The sequence below is a fragment of the Sinocyclocheilus grahami genome, unplaced genomic scaffold (genome assembly GCF_001515645.1).
Source record: "Sinocyclocheilus grahami isolate Dianchi unplaced genomic scaffold, SAMN03320097.WGS_v1.1 scaffold118.1, whole genome shotgun sequence".
Classification (NCBI taxonomy): Eukaryota; Metazoa; Chordata; class Actinopteri; order Cypriniformes; family Cyprinidae; genus Sinocyclocheilus; species Sinocyclocheilus grahami.
This window is the reverse complement of record NW_015505297.1, coordinates 1,663,117-1,678,669: the sequence shown is the minus strand read 5'-3', so window position 1 is coordinate 1,678,669 and position 15,553 is coordinate 1,663,117. Positions and strand designations below refer to the sequence as shown.

At 37.8% G+C, this 15,553-nt stretch overlaps 1 protein-coding gene and 1 non-coding gene across 2 annotated transcripts in view; one reads left to right on the top strand and one right to left on the bottom strand.

The window, feature by feature from the left end:
* The window catches only part of LOC107589674 (kinesin-like protein KIF26B), an 84,162-nt gene that overhangs the window by 25,554 nt on the left and 43,055 nt on the right, over positions 1–15,553 (bottom strand). Inside the window, exon 3 of the mRNA XM_016278176.1 lies at positions 4,568–4,751. Within this exon, the coding sequence (XP_016133662.1) occupies positions 4,568–4,751 (184 nt within the window). The remainder of the gene's footprint in view (positions 1–4,567; positions 4,752–15,553) is intronic.
* trnal-uaa (transfer RNA leucine (anticodon UAA)) lies at positions 1,966–2,048 on the top strand. Its single transcript has one exon. It is a non-coding gene; the product is annotated as a tRNA-Leu (tRNA).

Below are 15,553 nucleotides of genomic sequence, written 5' to 3'. Positions count from 1 at the left end.
TTTTTCCTTCCACTCAACTTTCTGTTAACATGCTTGGATACAGCACTCTGTGAACAGCCAGCTTCTTTGGCAATGAATGTTTGTGGCTTACCCTCCTTGTGAAGGGTGTCAATGATTGTAAGCTGTTTTTCTTTAACACTTCAGTTTTAGAAAGCGCTGTTAAAAATTGATTAGCCACTGAATATAATTTTTTTTCAAGGTCAGTGCCTGCACTGTAAAGAAGATTGATGAATCTGCCAAACTCACAGGATTCCTATAAACCACCAGAAGTGTGGATAGTGAGGAATGGGAAGAGTCTCAGTGATGAAACAGGATTTAGGAAAAGATAGACTTGCTTTGACAGCTTTGATCTGTTAAATTCAGTGGATATATGTACAAATGTAGCATCCAGATGTGTTTGAAAATCACCCATCAATTGCTTTATCATTGGCAAGATAATGGAGATGCCCTTGGTATTTAATCTAGTCACACTGTCATAAAACCCTGATGGTGCAAATCATGTTCACTGTGTGAATTGGTGCGAAACCGCAAGGCTAGAGATGAAAGGGCAACATCATTCACACCCAAACATTCAGAATTAATTCCTAATTATATTCACATCATCATGGAAGAAGAATGTAAATTCAATGGATATATGTACAAATGTAGCATCCAGATGTGTTTGAAAATCACCCATCAATTGCTTTATCATTGGCAAGATAATGGAGATGCCCTTGGTATTTAATCTAGTCACACTGTCATAAAACCCTGATGGTGCAAATCATGTTCACTGTGTGAATTGGTGCGAAACCGCAAGGCTAGAGATGAAAGGGCAACATCATTCACACCCAAACATTCAGAATTAATTCCTAATTATATTCACATCATCATGGAAGAAGAATGTCACATGTAAATTTGCCAGAGTGCAAATCACAATTTTATTTCAGATACAGTCTTTTGTTTATTTAGTTCTATTCAGTGCAAATACAAATGATATATCTGTGTTTTTCATCTCTGTCTCAAAGCCGATCACTTTCTTTGGGCGCCACAAAAGCAGCCGTATAGAGCAGCTACACCCATCAATATCTTATCGCACAATGTTCTTATATCCAAAGGCCACTGTTACAGCCTTGTCCCTTGAGAAAGGTGACATTTTTCTGCTGCAAATGCCAGAATTTGCATTGCCCACCATCCTGCTTATGTTCCGGTTGACTGGCGAACGATTCATTTTAGTTTGCCAGCACAACGCACAACATGCAGCCTAAATGTGGGTGTTGTTTACAGATGAAAGCAAGCTGTTCCAATGCAAGATTACTTTTTATGAACTCACCGAAAGTTCTCAGTGTGTGGTTAATTATGAGTCTCTCAAAATCAGCTTTCAAAAATTTGACAGAAGATGCTTTTGACAAACCCACAGCCATATGAGCTGGTTCTGTTTAGTTAGACTTTTTGGGAGGTGCCAGCACTAGATATCATGACACGAATCATCTCAGACTGAGTCCAAACACAAATGAATATCTCCCATCCTCTGATGTCTGAGAGGAATTCCAGATATGCTGGTTTCCCTGCGATGCGCTGAAGATCAGGATCAACTTTCACCATGCGGGGCTCCTCCGCTGTCATTGCTCGTACCAATGCATGCGTTTGACGGATTTTGTCTGTATGAGAGCTTACTCGGGTGGTTTTAAATGAAAAAACAAACAAACTGACAGCAGAAATCAGTGATGCGAACGGTGTGCTGACTGAGCATCTAAACTGATAAAGGAATGCAGCCGTAAAGACAGGACAGAGAGACAGACAGAGTGACAGGGGGCTGAAGACTTTCCATTATGTTTGGTTGAGGGAACTGAAATTGCTTTTGCAGTGTATAATGATGCTGGTTTACTAGCGATTCAACTGAATGGTTTTCTGATCTGAAGTGTATGGATGAGACAAGCACAACCAGCCTCTCTCGAAACAGACTGGGAAAACTAACCTGGAGAAGTAACCAGGATGGCCGAGTGGTTAAGGCGTTGGACTTAAGATCCAATGGACAAATGTCCTCGTGGGTTCAAACCCCACTCCTGGTAGCGTGAATTTTAAACAGAAAACAGTAATTTGGCTGAACAGTATGTGGTTATGTTACAAACAAATTAGTTTCTCAAAACTAGTTCTTAAGTACCAATAAAAGCAACAAAGGGTTACTTTGCATTACAAAGTGATCAGGATGGCTGAGTGGTTAAGGTGTTGACATAAGAGCCAATGGACAAATATCCTCATGGGTTCAAACCCCAATCCTGATAAATCAATGTCATTTTCAAAAAGAATATAGCAATGTGGCTGTGTTGGAAATTGAACTGAAGTGTTTCCTATAAGATCCAACAGACAAATGAGGATTCAAACTCCAATCAACTAACTTCTCGACTATATTGAGTTTCGGTAATAACGTTGTTGAATATCCTGCCTTTGTATTCATTCAAAATGGATTTTACATCAAATGTGAGGAACAAATCAGGATTTATAAAGGCAGAAACTGACGTGAAAATTTGACGTGAACATTCCTCTCTTAACCAAGACATTTAACCTCGGGTTGCTTCAGGAGGACTGTTCCTGTAATAAACACCCTTCTGCTAGAAAGGAAAGTATATGCTAAATGACTACTACGTATTATTATCAATAGCCTTATGGACCAGCCAGGACAGATGAGAAGAACACCCAAAAATGTAGTATGTCATATCAAAAGTATATGTTCCTCTGCCTTCATGCATCTTAAACCTCTCTTCACCTGCATCTCTCCTGCAGCAGAACACTTTCACCTCTTGATATCTACATGTACTGTATTCTGCAGGCAACATTCTCTCGTATCCGCCCCATATGTTCTCTCACGCTGCCAAATCATAGATCTGAAGCCGACATTTTTCAGCTAGCTGTGTTTTATGATCACAAAATTAAGACTGAAGGTGCTTTCAGTTCACCATTTATTATAATTTTGGCCCAGTTTACACCTAATATTAAAGTGATAGATTGTCCAAAAAGCAAAATATTGTCATCATTTACTCACCCTAAAGTAATTTCAAACGTGCATGACTTCATTTCTTCTGTGGAACAAAATGCATGGAATCCATAGAAAATGCATCTCCTGTAAGCACCTTTTGTGGGAAAGACCTCTATTTTTGAACAGATATTAATACCAGGTGAACACGCGGTTATTTTCTTGTTTAATTATATTAAAATGTGTCTGTTTTGCCTCCATCCTGTTGCCCATTTGATTCTGCTGTCCTTGGCCCTTTGTTTTCAGTTAATGAGCTCACCTTTGAGCTCTGAGCAAGATACAAAAGAAACCAGATGCCATCACATGTTCAATCGATCCAGCCTTAACGCCCCAGTCCTGCCCATCTCATCAGAACTTACACAGCAGTGCTGACAAATGAGGCTCTGTGTTCCTTCGGGTAGCATCTGCAAATATCATGGCAAAAACACTAACCAGGGAGGCTGAGTGCTTAAGGCACTGTGCTTCCAATAGAGTTCCACTGGACAAATGTCCTTGTGGATTCAAACCCCACTCCTGGTAGATAATGTCAATTCTAGCTTAAATGAATCATTCATCAAACTAATCAAGTAAACCTGCATTATCTTATAGTGATGAGAGAAAGCAGACTCTTAAATGCATATTATAGAAGCTATTTCTAACCTACAACCCAATAAAAAACACCAGGATGGCCGAGTGGTTAAGGTGTTGGATTTAAGATCCAATGGACAAAACCAAAAACTATAAACAGTTATGGAAAAACTACATTACTTCTGTCCTAGAGCAGATAGTTAATTTGAACAAAGAACTAATGGACAAAACACCAAAGTTTGAATAAGAAACAACATATTTCAAAATATCTTTAATGAAAGCAGATCAGGATGGCTGAGTGGTTAAAGTGTTGGACTTATGATCTGTGGGTTCGAACCCCACTCCTGGTAGTAGGATTTAAGCCAGACACTAAAGTGAAAATCTGTGGCAAACTATAGTTGGTCCACAAGAGAGAGTTATTTGTAACAATGTTAAAGATTAAAAGCTACATAAGCATGACTCTCTAACCTTGAATCTGTTGAACTATGCTTCCTTCAAGTGCACCTGTTACATGAAGTGAGTGATTAACTTTAAACTTTTCCATAAATTGTGTAATTCCAATGATTGAAACACAGCATGTAAAATTAAAATAACTTCCAAATCCATTTATTACCATTCACTACAAACCTGCTTTCCAAGACATTTCAAATTGACATGCCAACGTCTCTCTGTATTCTGCAACTAGGTTATCATCCAAAATTTTTCTCACTTTGCTTTATCATTAATGTGCTCGAAACGCGTAATTATGATTATTCCAACTACACTAGAAGGGGACATTAGCATTGGTAGGTGACCATTTCTGCTAGAGCTAAGTAAATAATAAAAGTAGCCTGTTCTAAGTTGATTAGGTGTTGAAATGAATCTGTTTAGCTTGCAAAAGCATTTACATATGTTCATATGTTGGTGAAAAACAGACTTAATAAGAGTAAAGACTAATAAAACAACAAGATCTAAAAGCAGACATTTTTGCTACATTATTAAAGATCGTACCTTGCCCATGCCAGGAGTGTCTTTAACTTTGTTGACTGCCCGTAAGAGGCAGGGCGGAGCAGGGGGCGGAGACACCTGCAGGATGCCGCTGAAGTTGGTGGGAAAAAGGGGTGGATCACATGCCACAGGGGGCGCAGGGCGCTGCTTCTTCTTCTTGGCAGACAGATTCAATTTCTGGGCAGCCCTGAGGATAAACAAACACAAGCAAAGTTAAAACTAGAACAGATGTGTATATGTATAAAAACGCTGCGACCCCTTGGCTGTTTACATTTATTTCAAGTTTTTGTTTGTTTAGGGAAAGTGTTCTGTATTGCAAGTTTAAAATACAGCTTGCAAAGTTCAAATGTAACAATGCAGACCAAAACTGATTTTGTGAGCAATCAAGCAAAGCGGTACAGTTTACGTTTTTCTGTGAATTTCTTGTGTCCATCTCAAAACAGACTGATGAAGATTTGTGAATTGTTAATTACTCTTTCAAGTCATTACAAACACTCACAGCCAATCAGCAGAGAAAAGATACATCTGTAAGGTCTTCAATACCACAACAACAGCATTTCCAGCATTCTTTTACTGCTGAATGCTCACAGAGAACAGGAGAACAACAGAGAGAAAGAGAGCGATAAAGAAAAGTACACTTCAAAGCTGAATATTGTTATGAAATGAAACCCTAAGCCATGCTCCAGAATATCTCAAATTGGACAGACGGACAGACAGACAATATCAACACCATAAAACAGAACCAGGATGGCTGAGTAGTTAAGAAGTGACATGTGGCCAAGTATGGTGACCCATACTCAGAATTTGTGCTCTGCATTTAACCCATCCAAGTGCACACACACAGCAGAGAGTAGTGAACACACACACAGAACAGTGGGCAGCCATATTGCCTGGGGAGCAGTTGGGGGTTTGGTGCCTTGCTCAAAGGTCTCACCTCAGTCATGGTATTGAGGGTGGAAGAGAGCAGTGGTTATTCACTCCCCCCATCGACAATACCTACCAGACCTGAGACTCAAACCCACAACCTTCAGATTACAAGTCCGACGCTCTAACCATTAGGCCACGACTGGCATTGGACTTAAGATCCAATGAATGTATATCCTCATGGATTCGAACTTAAACTGCTTTTATGTTGTCAATACGTTAGAAATTATAAATTAAAAATCTGGCAGGGGCCAATTGTGTCTACTTGGCCTTGAACTTGAAAATGGTTGTCTATGCCTTCACTGACCACCAAACCTTAACATTGTCCTTACAAATGGGGTGCAAGTAACTTATATCTCCATGCATCAAGAAATCACATACACAGTGGCAACCAAAGTAACTAAGTTGATCCATCTTTACAGGATGATTGTACTCTGGATATCAGGTGAAATCCTTGTTTATTTAGTGCTTGAAGAAATATTGAGAATGGCTTTGACTCGGGAGCAGGAGAAGTGAGGGTCGATTGATTCTAACCATGGTCTCGCCGCCTGTTAGAGACGGTTTCAATTGGCTCTTAGAGAAGTATTGATCAATCAGTCTAGCATTTTCACCTGACCAAGCATATCTGTGCAGATGCTCATCACAGCCTCATTTAGACTCCCACTGGATCAGGGATCGGATGATGGAGGCTGAAAAACTGAAACACCTCAAGTGGTCAAATACAAAGAGACATAAAGGATTTTGGTGCAGGGATGAAGAGAGCGGTGATCCGAAAATATGGCATGGGATAAATAATTAGTTTATTTGTTGCTGGGGACCCAGAAAAGTATTGCAAAACATATTTTCCAGACCCTAATCTATTTATTAAAAAATTCTTATCTGAGAAGTCATGTTTAGGGTGTGATATGATTGTTTGCTGTTTTGATGCAAAAACAGTATTAAAACCTTTTTATAGACTATTTTACTCTGAATCTGTATTCACTGTGTGGATAGAAATATTGTAAAGACCTTAGTAGTAAGAAAGAAAGAAAGGTCAACCAGCTTTACCAAAAAGACCATGCTGGTTGACAACAGCAGGCTACAGTAGCCCACCTACCAGATGTGCACTAACCAGCACTGAAATTCATGCTGGTCTAAGCAGATCTTTTCAGCAGGAAAGACAATAAGACTGCTCTTTTCTATTTGGGTGCACATTCTAAAGGTCGTGTTGTGTGCGTCTGGCAGTGATGCTTTAATGAACTGAACAGAGCTAGAAAGGTAAGAGACATCACACACAACATGACAGGGCAGATCTACACTCCAAACTTCAACACAGACATCATCACAAACTTCCTCCCAAGGGATCCAGAGGATGCATGAGTCAAATTTTCCCAGATTAGCAGAAGGAAAGTGTCAGTTATTTCACTTTGCTGTAGTATTACCTTGAGGCACAAACAGTCATTTTGAAGCTCTCCACCTTTGCCAACTTGTGCCAGTCTATTCAAGGTCAAAGATACAGACAGGAGAGAAAGACAGCTCACAATACAGGCATCTGCAGTAGCTCAGGTCTCCTGGCACTAAAATCACTTCACATCATATAGAAATACACCTTCAGCCTCTGGCTATCGTAGAAAAACTCGAGAACTGTGGTTCAGACCTGCTATTTGATAAAGCAAAGAAAATATTTTGCGAACTGATCAAATTTCTGTCGAGAGGAGTGGAGAGAAGTGGTTACTGTAAGGGAAAAAATTGAGGCAACAATAATAAACACCCTGGCTGATAAGAACAGGTAAAAATATAGCTGGAAGTAATAATAACACTCAGTGTTTGTGTATAAATCAGGTCTAGAGATACAGTTACCGTGCAAGCTATGAAATCATCAGACTGAGCATTCTAGACGCCAACGGTATGAGAACTTCCTTAGAAATGAGACAAATTATCACCTGGATTCATTGTCAGGGATATGAAGTGTGTGTTTGTGTATAAAAGATGTGTGTAACCCCCTAAGGGTTGTGACAAAGTACATGGCTGTGCTCCACGACGATGTGTGAAGTGTAAAGTGAGGTAATTATTGACACTCATTAATGTCAGGAAAACAGTTTTCTCTCTCACACACATCGTTAACGAACACAATGACCAAATCCTTAATGAGCTTGCAAGGAAAGTCTTGTAAAGTTTGACGCAAACTGTTGTCTCCACCATATTATTATATCCATCTAATTTGAGCCCTCTTGTCCTACATAAATAAACATAGCTTACCATTCATTGTTACCTGCCCGAGACAGACCTGAGGAAACTAGATGGAAATTATTCTTGTTAAAAGCCAAAACACGTCAACAGGGAAATTGTATGAAAATTAGGAGACACTTTGCTTGAATTGGCTTGAACCAAACTCAGGCGAGATGTGAATGTGTTATCTTGAAGAGGCGTTAATGAGATTTCCTTAAATAGCTTCTTAGAGGAACACTCTGATTTAGAAAACAGAAAACATCTCTCCTTCTCATCATCATCTCCAAAAAAGTACAACTTACATAATCCTTAAGTCATCCTAACCCTCATAAGCACATAATGAAATATATAAACACAAAATAAAATAATTTAGCCATTAAATTAAAGCACAGTCACAAATATTTAAACAATAAACTGTACAAAACACACTGCCATGATGCTAGGGAGCTCTAGGTGGTTGCCATGGCATTACCATTCAGTTGCTAAATTCTTCTGTTTATCAACATGTTGCTATGGAGTTGCTAGGCTGTTTTGGATTGTTGCCAGGGCCTTGATGTACAGTTGCTAAGGCCTTCTGTTTGTCAGCCTGTTGCTGTAGCGTTGCTAGGATGTTCTGGGTGGTTGTCAGGGCTGTTGCTACAGTTGCTAAGATCTTTTGCCTGTCAGCATGTTTCTATGCTGTTGCTAGGGTGTTCTGGGTTGTTGCCAGGGCATTGCCATACAGTTGCTAAGATCTTCTGCTTGTCAATATGTTGCCTATGGAGTTGCTAGGGTGTTCTAGGTGGTTGCCAGGGCATTGCCATACAGTTGCTAAGGTCTTCTGGTTGTCAGGATGTTGCTATGGAGTTGCTAGGGTGTTCTGGGTGGTTGCCAGGGCATTGCCATGCAGCTGCAAAGATTGTTTGATTGTCAGCATGTTGCTATGGCGTTGCTAGGATGTTACAGGTGGCTACCAAGCCATTAGTATGTGATTGCTAAGGTAAATGTATCTGAAATAAAGGCCTGTTCACACTAAGAACAATAACTATATTATATTAATATTGTTCTTGTGGTGCTATGCTATATTCAAAAAGGTGAATATTTATTTTATAATAAGTTTTTATCATAAATCTGACCTCCACATAGTCTCATCTTAGATTTCTTGAGTAATAGAAACCTACCCAAAGTAAGTCCCAATAAAACTATACACCAAATTAACTCAAACAAATGTAAATATTTAGACTAAATGTTAGAGAATTTTGTTTCACCTTAGCAAACAGCATTAGCAAGACATTTCAGTCCAGTGAGGCTAGAGAAAAAGATTACTGGTTTCTCACCTGTCCATCATTTAGGGGTCCCGAGGAGCCCTAAGTGTCCAGTTCTGTCTTCCTGTCCGCTCTTAAACAGGTGTCCACCAGATTGAATGTGTAGTCTGACAGCTCATCAGGAATCCATTAGTGCTCCATGTTGTGCTATTTGTGTATGGTAGATAATGTTGAGCGCCCCTCCTCTAATGTATCTGCAGCAGATCGACCGAAGCGGTTCCTCGGCAATGAACAGATAGCTTAATCCCCACACCTGAGCACTCCTGACTCCTACGCTCCGGCTCGCCAATCTCATCTCTCCCTCTCTTCCTCTCTCTCACACTTTGACCATATCTTACTCAGTTTCTCTCCCCCATGTCTCTGTTTGGCTTATTCTTCTGATTACATTGTCCAGGAAAAGATGTCCACGCTCAAGAAGAAGCGAGACCGGGCGAGAACATCCAAACAGGAAGCAGGGAAGACACAGATAGGAAAAACATCACATTGCTGCCTCTCAGCCCCTGTGCTCATCTATAATGTCTACTATTCAATCCCCGCACCAATCTCGTTCTCTCTCTCGCTCGCTCTTTCTCACTCTCTCCATCTGTAACATACCTCATACTTCTCCAAGGATTTCTTTTCAACACCACAGGCAACAGTAAAGTTGTACCCAGTGCTCTGGCACCTCTGCACTCACTATTTCCATACTGTTCCAGAAAATCAGACAACAATGGCCGCAAACTAAATGACACCAGAATACATGTCCAATGTTCTGAAAGGGGGATATATAATACAGGCAGAATCGAACTGCAAAGAGCTCGTGGAAAACTCTCTTCATGTTTAGGCTGCACAGATTTGAGAATGAGAGCAAGAACATATGTTAAGAAGAGACATTTAACTACAAACTGCAATGGAAGCTGAAGACATGTGCACATCAAACAAGAAAAAGTTCAAAGGAAAAGTGAAAAAAAAAATCAAGGCAATATGATTCATGAATATGTCTTCCCAGCTTACAAAGAACATTGTCACAAGTTTCACTAACATTTTTTAAAAGTTATATAATTGTTAGGACAAAACATTCTTAAAGTAATGATTATGAAACATTCTTAGCACTTTATTAATATTTGATATACGTTTTCATAATGTTGAGAAAAAGCGTTCTCAGCTTTCAAAATGTCCATTGACATTCTCAAAATGTCCTCATGATGTTATATGCACTTGATGAACTTTCTAAGAAACATTTTTTGTAACCATTAAACAATGTTCTAAACATCACAAGAAAACGTAACATTTAAACATTCCTAGAATATAAAAAATAAACATACAAATAACATTATATTTTGGGTGATAAAGTTAGTAGAATGCTGTAAGAAATATTTTTGTAACATTTAAATGTTACAAATGTTATATATATATATATAAATTATTATTATTTTATTTTTATTTATTTTTTAATTAGTATATGTGAACAAGTGGCTCAAAATGTCCTGGAAGCAGGATAAAATACAATTGGATTTTTTATTTTTTTTTACAGTGCATGTGGGGATGCACATGAGGAATAGAATTTCTACAGATCTAAAGCACTAAAAAGCACCATAAAAGTAGTACATTTGGCTTTTGTTCAATATACTAGTTCTTCTGAAGCCATATGATGCTTTATGAACAATTCATCTGAAAAATGTTATTTTTATTTATTTTTTGGGGAAAAATTATAGATACTGACAATTTTGCCTGTAGATGTCAAATCCATTTGCGCTTTCCCGTATAATATCCAAACTTGCCGCTTCAAGGTGCAATACATTGGATTTAAAGGGGACATCGGATGTCCATTTTCAAGTTGGTATGATTCTTTATGGCCTTCATGAAATGTCTGTAACATACTTTGGTTAAAATTTCTCAATGGTCATGTAAAACAACACCCTTTCTACCTTGTCAAAAACAGCCCTGTTCACAGTGACTCATTTAGGTGCATGTCTCTTTAAATGATAATGAGTTACTGCTCACCCCGCCCCTCTCTTCCGTGGGGCGTGTCTGCCTTGGATTCTGTATATGGTTCGGAGGTGGTCTAATTCAAATAGCTAGCTATCTACATAGAAACCGGCTGCAAATTGAAACAGCTCGCTGGCTGACACAGTTTCAGACTCAGACAGCCCATAAAAAACTGGTTGTGTGTTTTCTTTTTAGCTTTTCTGAGCTGGCATACACGCCAGAAACCTAACTAAATGCAAAAAAAAAAAAGGCTAAAAAGGTGAAAATTTCATCCGATGTCCCTTTAAGGTCATCACTGGTTCTTACATGCCTTGTGATTTAAAGGGATAATTCACCTAAAAATGAAAATGCAGTCATCATTTACTCACCTCATGTAGTTCCAAACCTGTATGACTTCATTTCTTCTGCATAACACAAAAGAGACTTTCACAAGTGGACAAAAACAGTTGAAACATTCTCCAAAATACCTTATTTTATGTTCCACTGAAGAACGAAATCATACACATTTGGAACAACATGAGGGTGAGTAAATTATGCCAGAATTTGTATATATATATATAAACCAGTGCTAATAGGTCTGTCTCAATATAAAACTACAGAAAGCCACTGAAGTCAGAAATTTTATAAAAGACCGAGACGGCACCAAAGATTATGTTCTGGTCATGTTAAGTCAAGGCACTAAGTGACTAATCCACTGGGTCAGACCTACCCAGCAGGCTAATAATGTCAGTATGAACGTAAGGGTGAGTAAATTATGCCAGAATTTGTATATATATATATATATATATATATACAGTATATATATATAAACCCTTCTGAAGCCATATGATGCTTTATGAACAATTCATCTGAAAAATGTTATTTTTATTTATTTTTTGGGGAAAAATTATAGATACTGACAATTTTGCCTGTAGATGTCAAATCCATTTGCGCTTTCCCGTATAATATCCAAACTTGCCGCTTCAAGGTGCAATACATTGGATTTAAAGGGGACATCGGATGTCCATTTTCAAGTTGGTATGATTCTTTATGGCCTTCATGAAATGTCTGTAACATACTTTGGTTAAAATTTCTCAATGGTCATGTAAAACAACACCCTTTCTACCTTGTCAAAAACAGCCCTGTTCACAGTGACTCATTTAGGTGCATGTCTCTTTAAATGATAATGAGTTACTGCTCACCCCGCCCCTCTCTTCCGTGGGGCGTGTCTGCCTTGGATTCTGTATATGGTTCGGAGGTGGTCTAATTCAAATAGCTAGCTATCTACATAGAAACCGGCTGCAAATTGAAACAGCTCGCTGGCTGACACAGTTTCAGACTCAGACAGCCCATAAAAAACTGGTTGTGTGTTTTCTTTTTAGCTTTTCTGAGCTGGCATACACGCCAGAAACCTAACTAAATGCAAAAAAAAAAAAGGCTAAAAAGGTGAAAATTTCATCCGATGTCCCTTTAAGGTCATCACTGGTTCTTACATGCCTTGTGATTTAAAGGGATAATTCACCTAAAAATGAAAATGCAGTCATCATTTACTCACCTCATGTAGTTCCAAACCTGTATGACTTCATTTCTTCTGCATAACACAAAAGAGACTTTCACAAGTGGACAAAAACAGTTGAAACATTCTCCAAAATACCTTATTTTATGTTCCACTGAAGAACGAAATCATACACATTTGGAACAACATGAGGGTGAGTAAATTATGCCAGAATTTGTATATATATATATAAACCAGTGCTAATAGGTCTGTCTCAATATAAAACTACAGAAAGCCACTGAAGTCAGAAATTTTATAAAAGACCGAGACGGCACCAAAGATTATGTTCTGGTCATGTTAAGTCAAGGCACTAAGTGACTAATCCACTGGGTCAGACCTACCCAGCAGGCTAATAATGTCAGTATGAACGTCAGCTCTCTGTGTGGCCAGAAACAGAGCTGAACTTCTCTATTATCCTTAAAACAACCTTCATCTCCTCGAACACAAAGGACTCAGAACATCCTTAGACATTTCTGGGTGATGCTGTTTCACTCCTGCAGCACTGGAAAAAAGGAAAGCCTGCAGCCCGAATTACCCTGCAGTCGTGTTCCGGCGATGCTTTGTGTCAGAGGGCCTGTCGTCTAATTTCCCTGTCACTTTTCATATATTCTGCTCCGCTCCACAGCTGCCGAGCCACTGCATTGAGATTCAGCCTCAAACACAGAGCATGAAAGGGGCAGGCCGCAGCGCTCCCACTGCTACAGCACACACCCTAGAGCTTTAACATAACACACAACTGTTACATATCGCTTCTAATTAGTCAGCGTTTTATACACATGGTGCAGATTAAAGGGGATTCGCTTGCATAATGACAGTAAGCGGGGACGAGAGATAAGCAGGTGAATATACATATCTGCTTCATATATGTCAGCTTATTTGTGCTAATGAGTCTCATTAGCTAAAACAGTTAGAACTGGTTCATGGTTTTAGTGGATAGAAAATGTGACTTAAGGACTTTGCATACTTGTACTATGCACTTAAGTGTGTACTTTGTTAGTAATAGGTAAATGTGTGTAGTAGGACTGTGGCTAAATTAGCATAATAGCACACTACTTTTGTAAGGCAGAAATAGTAAGAGAAGTATGCTATACCAAATTCAACCTGTGGCAATATTAGGACATGGCATAAAATTGCATTTATATCATAAACCTCCATATTTTAGCTTGTGTATGTTAGCAGCTTATATTTTAAATGTATGCTTCATATATGTAAACAGCACAGCATAAGGAAGTACATGAAGTAAACCATGAAATGCCAAAATATGTTACAAAATGTATTTCAAGGGACAATATATTTCCAAACATAAAATACATTGAGTAAATGCAAAATGTATTTTTACAAATACATATTTTTGACAATATAAACATATTTAGATCGATATATAAAATATTCAAAAGTTTGAGGTCAGCAAGACCTTTTTATTATTATTTTTTATTGAATAAAATATACATATTGGCAATTTAGAGTTTCAGAATTTTCTGAGTTTGTGGATTTTTTTACTTTCTTATTTTGTTTAGCTAAACTACAGTTTATAATCTTAAAATTCATTAATTAACTTTTAGCTTCATAATTGCATTCTGATCACAACAGAAAAAGACAATCAACACAAACTGCTCCTCTTTTCTGCGCAAAGGATTGTGGGCAAAATTAGCAAACATAAAACATGCACATATGCAGGAACTCAAGAAACATATCATTTGGACAACTATCATATTTTAGTGTATTGTGATTTGGGATGCTCTAATTCTTATCTTTATGGTTTAATACTGATAGTATGTGAATTACGACACAGCACTTTAGCAAACAAAACTAGCAGTGGTTATTCATATTTAAATGAGCAGAACTCTGTAGCCAAACTCTGGCCCCAGCATTCTAATTAAAAGCCTCACTCAATTAAAAGCTTGACTGACACTATCTCTCAGCTTCTATTGTATGCATACTTCTTAGCTTTCTGCACAACCCCATTGCCAAACGATGCCACGGTTCTCTTATGTTGACAGATCCGCTGCTAATGAAGCTGTTTACTTTAGTTAGTATCTGGAATACCTAATGAGCCATTATGAGTTAACTGACTGGGCTGAGAAGCATTTATTTTGGGGTCTAAAGTCAGCCCGCATTAGAGCAATCCAATGAGAAATTACTTTTTTAAAACCTAATTTTAAATATCAAATGATTTTTTTCTTACAGCTCTCTCCTCACTGGCTTTTCAGAAAATAAACCCATTATTTTGGTGAAAAACGTAGTTATTCATTTCTAAAGGTTTCTATAATTCATGGTGACTTTACATATCTGTGCACGATTCTTGCATGTGATTTCATGTTGTAATTATTTTCCACTCTCATATAAGAGAGCAAGAGTCTATAGATATGTGAAGGACTGTCAAGAGGATGAAGATGCTAAAATAGAGCATGACCAGAGGAGCTGGACTTGTATAAATCAGAGTCTGTTTCTGCAGATAAGGTTCTCCCAGACAGTCAAGCTCAGGAGATGAAGCTGCTTCTTCACTGGATCATCAAACAAACCACAGAGGCTGAGAGTGCTCAAGCAAAAATAGAGCACTTTGAATCAGAATTCTGCCCTCTGTGTGTCAGCATTTGCAAAACCATGGTTTGGAAGGCCAAAGAAACAGCATGGTCAGTCTACTTATTGAACAGTGCGACATATTTTACTTACTGCGCATACTAGAATAGAATAAAATACAATAGAATCTGTATAACTTGACATGTTTAAATTCTTAAAACATGCTGGTCTTATTATGACTTAACTATTTTTAAAAAATAAATGATAATTTATTGATGCATAATTCATGATAAATAAATTTCATATAAATAAATATTATAAATAAATAATTAGAATATTATTAAAATAATAGTTTATTTAAAAACATATAATTTGCTAATTTAGTATTATAATATATTTATTATAAAATATGTATTTATTCATATATGTAATTTATAATTCATATATTCATAATACATTTTAATATATATATATATATATATATATATATATATCATTTCTTTATTTAGTATTATAATATGTTTTATTATA